Here is a 7,460-nt window from a genome sequence, read left to right as displayed (position 1 = left end):
GGAATTCCGATCAAAAGCAGCGATCATCGACAAGATCATTTTAATCAACTGTACTTTACTTTTCAACTCGACTTGATTTGAACGCTTCTTCGCCCCCTTCTTGCTGCACTCTCCTGCCCTTGGCCACATCGGCGAGTAATTTCTACGCGCACGCGTGCACCTTCTGCCGACATTCCTGCTCTCACGCGGAATTGCTCTCCAGCGGAAAGATTACTTTGCCAAGCCACAGCTGGAAAGCTCAAGAACAAGCAGTCGCGCTCCTCTTGTCCTCCCTCCCCCCATAGACCTTCGATCAGGTCACGGTTGCAGCTTGACTGTACCCCCAAAACGCTCTCGACATCCACACGCGGCATCTCCTGCCTCCTGCTTGGAATTTCAACTGGCTTCTTTCCTTCACCAGGCATCAGCATCGGCAGTATCATCATCTTGATCCTGCCACACATCCGTTCATTCTTCTACTCGATCATCTCGTATCATCGACTTTTCCTTTCTTCGCTATATCTCTCGACCTGAACCTTCAACTTAATTTTCAACCGAATCAACACCACGTCCTTTCCCACCCAACCTTTTGGCCTCGTGTCACCAGACTCATAACGGATTTTGGATCTCGTTTCTCTTCTTCTTTGGCAATCAGCCACTACCTCCCGGCAACTCGATCGCCTTAATTCTCGTTGTGCAGTCTCTCCCACATCGCACATTCCACCGACTACACCTCTTAATCTGACCTGGCGTCCACACATTGTGCTCGACTCGTCTCACATTCTTTTCTGTCAGCTCGAACTTGACAAGCACGCCCATCTTCCCACATTCATCTGCGCAATGGACGCAGCTGGTCTCGCACAAATGAACACCAACAACTTCAACAACCAGTCCAACGGGCTTGCCACGCCCGCCTCCGGACTGGCTTCCCGCCGAGGCGGCCAGAACCTCAAGCCTCTCTCCCTGGCTTCGCCTCCCGCCGGCCAACGAGACAACGGCGTTCCCACCCCACGCACGAGCCGCTCTCACCTGCTCGCTGGGCTTCGGACGGCCCCCAAATCGGCCACTGCCTCCACCTTTGCGAACTCTTCAAGCATGGCCTCTCCCACTGCCCAAACCTTCAGCAACCGCAACAGCATCGCTGGCAGCATCTACCCACAGGGTACCAATGCCTACACTGCTCCCAAGACGGCTCTGCCCCAGTATGGCCAGCAGCAGGCGTACAACCAGATGATGAACATGAACCAGCAGCAGCAACAATTCACAACTGAGCAGGTCCTCGCTCCTCCTGAGATCCACGTCGACGATCAGGACCAGATGGATCCCCAGCTGTACGCTCAGCTGGTCGCCACCAACATGTACCTGGCCCAGCAGCAGCGGGCTCTTCAGCAAGAGCTCCTCAATATCCAGGTAGCTGCTCAGCAGTTCCAGGGCCTTAACATCGGCGGTGCTCAGCAGCAGATGCAGATGCAGATGCAGCAGCAACAGATGGCAATGTACCAGCATCAGCAGCGTGTGCAGTCTATGCAGCAGTCCATGCTTGGCACTATGGGTAATCAGCAACAGATGCAGCAGCAGCAGCAGCAACAAGTGTACGCCTACGTCGATCCCATGACCGGACAGACCAAATACTACGTTGACCCCAACGCTGGGCAGTCCAACATGGCAGCCTTCAGTGAACAGTCTCAGCTTGCTCAGGGCTACGGAAGCCATCAGCCAACGCCGCAGAACAACACGCCTCGCGTCCAGGTCTCCCCTCCCGCCGAGAACAACACGACTCCTTTCTTCCGCAGCAACTCGCCTCCTAAGCGCAACGAGTCGCCCATTGACGTCGCTCCTCTCCCTCCCCCATCCGCCAACGCCTTCCGTCGCGGCCACAAGAAGATTGTCTCCCTCGCGATGCCCAACCTCAACAACTCGCTCGCCCTTTCCAACGATGCTCCCAAGTCCGCTGGTCCCCGGACCGCCTCTTTCCCAGTCACGCCGCTGACTGGTGGCTACGGACCGGGCCAGGCGCGTGCTGGCGAGCACCCAGTGCGCCAGCCCCGTGGCCCGCCCTCGATTGAGGAACTCAAGGCCAAGCCTACCACAAAGCACGAGGGCAGCAAGAACTTTGCGGCTCGCACCCGTCGATGCGCAGTTCACAACCTTGTCCGCGCCGGCCGGGAGAGGAGAAAGGGAACTGGCAGCTCGAGCGGAAGCATGAGCCCCGTTTCCGAGAGCGCTGAGGAGGTGCACACCCCCATCACTGACAACGAGTCTGACTCCGGGCGTAGTGGCTCGGGTAGCCTGTCCGGTGACATGGAGTGCTCCCTGCCTAGCTCGCGCACCTCCACCAACGGCAGCTGGGGTGCTATCGGGTCCGACCGCCCGGGTTCGCGCCAGAAAACGCGCAAGAGCCTCGATAGCATCAGTAGCGCCACGTCGGGTTGCGAGTCGGAGAGGGATAACTCGTTTGCCAGCGTGTTCAAGAACGCCGGCCAGAAGTCCGAGGTCGAGATGGCCGAAGGCCAGCGCAAGGCGCCCATGCTGGTCCTGACAAGCGCCGAAAAGCGCAAGAGCGGCCCGCTGGCCATGCCCTGAGGGCTCGATTGGCCATTTCTTCCAGACGTACGTAATGACGACCATGCGCCTTCATGTCTCTCCTTTTCCATGACCTGCTTCCCGGGGAGGGCGGGGTAGATCCCTAGCCCCCCGATGGTGAGCAGGCTCCACTCCACGATCGGCCAGGGTTCATCTGTGTACGACTTTTTTACGGTGTTCACTTCACGCGGCGTTGGTTTCACTTTGGCCTTGCTTGTCGCTGAGCTTGGTTCAAGACCATCGCCCAACCAAGTTTTCAATTCGACTACCCTCGCCTCGCGATGGCGAGGGAATTGGGCAATAAATTAGAGGCCCACTGATGAGGGGAACAGGCTTGATTTGTTGATAAGAGGCAGAGAGTGTGTGATACCACGCGAGCGAAGGGTACTTGGACCGAAACTGCCAGGCTTTTGGAGACGGTCCTCTCCTCGTCTGGAAAGGGGTTTTTGGGTTACTGGCTTTCTGTTTGTTTGTTTGTTTTTGTTTGTTTTCCTGCGCTGCGGACATGGGCGAATGAAGTTTCGCGGGTGAGGGCGTCAAACCGTTGCATTCTTCATGCATGGATTTCCCCAGCTGGAGCCAGCGTCCCCCCAACAGCTATCGGGTCGGACCGAGTGTCCTACGCCGCAGCGTGCTGGGGGTGTAAATAGATAGTTTAGGACGGCACAATAAATTGGATGCCAATCATGTTCCTGATCCATGGCGAGAGGCCGCGCAGTGCCACAGTCACCTGTCATCTTCTACCCCAATGTGCTAAGCCTCGTCCTCCTGGCCGCGCCTCGCTTCTAAGAGCTGCTGGAATGCCTCCCTCTTCGCGTCATCGATGTGAGCATATTCCTTCGCGGGCCCGACGAGGATCTCATCCTGTTCGCCACTCTCGAGGGCCACCCACATTTCATCGATAAAATCCGCGAGTGGCATCCCGATGGGCGCGAGGCCTTGTCGCGTGTGAAGCTCAGTCTGCACGGCCGGCGGCACAATCTCGACAACCCTGACGGCGTCCTGGCCGGACTGCCGCTCCTCGTCCCGGAGCTGCGCCCGCACCTGCCAGACGAGGGCGCGCAGCGCGGCCTTGCTGGCGCAGTAGTTTGCGCAGCGCGCAGCGGCACGAGGCCCAGTGCCGACGTGACGTAGTACAGGGCAGCGGGGCGGCCGGCGGCGGCGTGGGCGCGCAGGTGCGGCAGGAAGAGCAGCGTCGTGTGCAGCGGCGCGAGGTAGTTTGTCGTCAGCTCGGCCGTCGTCGCAGCGAGGACGTCGGCGGTGGCGGTGGCGGTGGCGGTGGTCGGGGGCCCGAGGGGCAGGGCGTGCTGGACTCCCGCGTTCAGGAACAGGGCCGTCACGGCCGGGTAGGTCGCTGTGATGCGGGCCGTCCAGTCGGGCAGCGAGGCGAGGTCTGTCACGTCGAGGGGCTCGATGGCCAGGTGGGCGGGGCCGTGTTTGGCGAGGAGCGCTTCGAGACGCGCCGTCGTGCGGGCGATGGCTACGACGGATATCTTGTTCGCCAGGAGGCGCTCCGTGAGCGCCAGGCCTATGCCTGACGTGGCGCCCGTGATCAGCACCTGCTTGTGGGGGAACGGCATACTGGTTTTCGGTCTCGGCGGCGGCTTTGCAGGTGGTCTGTCGTTGGGCTGACATGATGGTGGGGGGCAGCGAGCGGACGTTGGCTTCCATTTGATCGTGAGTTGCGCGAGTGGGGTGAGGGGTCAACGGGACGCGGCTTCACCAGCCGGACATATGGCGGGATGATTTTGGTCTTCTCTTTTTAGTGTGTCTCTCTGACCATCGCGTACTGAATTCTCGATCCCAAGAACGAGACGCTTGAGTGGTGACGATCTGCGCGATCACTCATTGGGCTGAACTGGGAAGAAGTGAGTATTGTTTGGTCTCTCAAGCAGGTGAGAACTTGATGCACAACACCAAGAGTGACAGAATAAAGGATATTTAGAACAGGAGCTTCAGGAAGACAACGTAGAATGCGGCTGGCTAAGCTGAGTCCGTGTTAGTCATCAACATCGATTGCTGTGGTGTTCGGCGAGGACAGCTCTGTGACCCGAATCCTAAGACTCAAGGCCAAAGTCGAACAGGTAATGGCTGGCGACGGCGGCTCATCCTCGAGTGAAGTTTTCCTAGCGTTTTGATTACATAGCAGAGTTCCTGCCCATCATGTTCATGCCAAGCCTATCGTAAACATTTCGACGAAGGACACGATGATGGAGGTTTGCAATGTCTATAGGTACGACGAGAGCGAGCGTGACCTGGTGAAACTTTTGTTATTGAAGGCCCCAATCTTCTTGTGGAAGGCTATAATAATCTCCATCTGCCTCAAGACCGACTTCCACAGTGTCCCCGCAGCCGACATTGCAGCCATGAGTCCGAGTATAGCATACATCGAAGACACAAGGGCGAATGCGCCCCCCAAACCAGACTGCCGAAGACAGGATAATGCCAAGGGTCTGCTAAACCATGTCTACATGTTCACACAATACGATTCGTGTAGACCGATGACTTATCGCAACACATGCTATACACGACTCCGCGAAGGCAGCCGAGTAGTTGCTACTACATGTTCCTCGATATTATGATCTCCGAACTGCCCGGGGCTCAACTTTCCAGACACAGCGCGAAGTAGAACGCTGCAACTTTCTGCTGCCAGATGCCAATGATATGCATTCGAATATGAATGACAGAAGGTTGTGCGTGCATCTGTTCACCCCCTAGGTTACCTGTGACATGTCATATGCCTGCAGAACTAGGTTACCAGATAGCCTCTCGAAACTTCTGTCTCAGCCGACCCTCAGCCGCCAACATCGTCGACAGTCTCCCTCCCCTACGCTCTTATATTATTTGGCACCATTCTCATGGAAGGTGCAGGCCTGGTCGGTGAAACTCAGAGACGGAGATGAATCGCGCGCAGTGCGCAACATCAGCGCCTGTTATGCTTCTCCGCATCGTGATCACTGGGCATCATGCACCATAGGTCTCCAGGATACTCGGCAACCGCGTCATCTCCAGGGGCGTCCGAGGTATTCTTGCGAAGAATGTCGCCTCTACCGTCTTGCCCAGCATCAACGACAACGCCGCGTTCCTAAGCGATACATGGTACTTGAGCCCAACGATCCAGACGCGGCTTGAGTTAGTGCATACGGGCGCGGAGACCCCAGCCACGAGCGCTAGACGCACGTTGGGAAGGTACCCGGTTACCTATATCATGTATATAACAGTACGTGCCAAGGGAACCGTCAAGTCCTGAGGGTCATTGCTGGTTGCCCGTGATGTATTGCCCTAAAACATGAAACCTACCAGTTGCGAAGACAGCTCAATGCTCATTTCGCCCCAAGTCCACCTTCCAACGCCTAGTCCTGTCTCCATGTTGTATCAAACTCCAACTGAAAAAAGTCATTCACCAAAAGTGGTAGGTGTACGAGGGCCAAGTTCCTCTCATCCTCCTCTAGTCTTCTCTCCTCGCCTGGGAAGAAACATTCGTGTGAGATGCGAGTGCTCGCTTCTAAGCTGGTGGGCATGTCGTGACGTCGTGCCGTTCGTCCAAGTGAACTACCTTCTCTTTTTTTGCGGTTCTGCCATTCCCGCTCCTTCACAACCTTGTTTGATCCCCATATCATTTCCGTATCCAAGATGGCCTTTACTTGCCACGCCGTTGTTGTGGCGGTACGATAATTTATACAAATAGAGAAGAGATTCAGTCTCATCCGCATGTACTGTGCTGGACGATGAGCACCGACGAAACATCGTCTTGTTTGTAGTGTTCGTTTTTTTTTTCAAGCCCCTCGCGCACGAAGACTTGCATGGAGATTGTCTCTCATAGGATATTGCATCGATGGCCATCTGGTCGTCGTCCTTCGCCTCCGCTTGCGTTTCGCGAGACCCATGATGCCCGTGTCATTGTCGTCATCGCGGCCGTAGTTGTCCCTGCCATCGGCGTCTCTAAACCGCTCGTCCTTAAGAAGTAGTTGACGGCAAATGTCGATGAATACAGCATCGACATTCGCTGAGATCGACATTAGCACCTTTGTTACAAAGTTGAGGCTAGGATTAGCTTACTTCTCGTCCTGGCACTCGTCTCATAATACGGCGCATCCCACATCTGGGAGCAGGCGAAGGCCCTTTGGCGGGGCACAGCACGCTGCTCCTCGAGATCGGCCTTATTTCCGACGATAACGATGGGTACGTTTTCATCGTCTTTTATTCGAGTGATTTCTTCTCGTAACATCTCAATCTCGTTCATGGATGAGCCCGAGGTGATGCTAAAGACCAGGATAAATCCTTGGCCTGATTTCATGTACAGATCCCGCATGGCGACTGCAACCGTGTTAGAATTGAACTAGCATATGAAAGAAGACACATGCATACCAAACTGTTCTGTGCCGGCGGTGTCGAGACTGAAAAATTATGAATGATCAGACATGTGCATGCCAGTGCCGTACTGCTCAACTTACATTTCCAGGACAACCTGTCTTCCCTACAAAGAGGCGTTAGTCACAGGCCGAGATTGGTCAGAGAGATCAGCATCTTACATCAACTTGCAGTTGAGTTCGGTACGTGTCTTCGATTGTTGGGTCGTAGCTTTCAATCCACTCATTATGTACAAATTGAGCTGCACAGTCGATGAGTTAGACAGTGACACGGCATTAGGGGTGAGGTCATGTTCTGGGTTATCTCACCAGTCAAACAGCTCTTGCCGACACCTCCTGCGAAAGGGTCAGTCACCTAAAGACCTTGCAAAGACTATACTGCGCTTCTCACCGGCTCCTAGCACAACAACATGGAGCTCCCGACTAGACATCAGCAAAATCAGCATATGACCTCACAATCATGGGAAGACAGGACGGCGGCAGTGAAGCGTACCAGGACTGATGGTGCTTGTGACGAGACATGGCGGA

General features: G+C 55.7%; 3 protein-coding genes across 3 annotated transcripts; 1 reads left to right on the top strand and 2 right to left on the bottom strand.

Annotated features, from left to right (window-relative positions):
- Positions 1-321: 321 nt before the first annotated feature.
- VDBG_02104 (conserved hypothetical protein) lies at positions 322-2,562 on the top strand (the record flags this gene model as incomplete). The annotated part of the gene is made up of 1 exon (XM_003007870.1): positions 322-2,562. The coding sequence occupies one exon, from the start codon at positions 820-822 to the stop codon at positions 2,560-2,562; it is 1,743 nt and encodes a 580-aa protein (XP_003007916.1).
- Positions 2,563-3,315: 753 nt separating this feature from the next.
- On the bottom strand, positions 3,316-4,197 carry VDBG_02103 (conserved hypothetical protein; the record flags this gene model as incomplete). The annotated part of the gene is made up of 1 exon (XM_003007869.1): positions 3,316-4,197. One exon carries the CDS (start codon positions 4,195-4,197, stop codon positions 3,316-3,318), a length of 882 nt encoding a protein of 293 aa, XP_003007915.1.
- Positions 4,198-6,338: 2,141 nt separating this feature from the next.
- On the bottom strand, positions 6,339-7,454 carry VDBG_02102 (GTPase HRas; the record flags this gene model as incomplete). Its single annotated transcript, XM_003007868.1, has 8 exons — positions 6,339-6,568; positions 6,622-6,879; positions 6,931-6,959; positions 7,017-7,039; positions 7,095-7,174; positions 7,242-7,268; positions 7,324-7,355; positions 7,426-7,454. The coding sequence occupies 8 exons, from the start codon at positions 7,452-7,454 to the stop codon at positions 6,339-6,341; spliced, it is 708 nt and encodes a 235-aa protein (XP_003007914.1).
- Positions 7,455-7,460: the final 6 nt, after the last annotated feature.

Source organism: Verticillium alfalfae, genomic scaffold (assembly GCF_000150825.1).
Source record: "Verticillium alfalfae VaMs.102 supercont1.2 genomic scaffold, whole genome shotgun sequence".
Lineage (NCBI taxonomy): Eukaryota > Fungi > Ascomycota > Sordariomycetes > Glomerellales > Plectosphaerellaceae > Verticillium > Verticillium alfalfae.
Note: the sequence above shows the minus strand (reverse complement) of the source record. Positions and strands in the feature narration are given on the sequence as shown.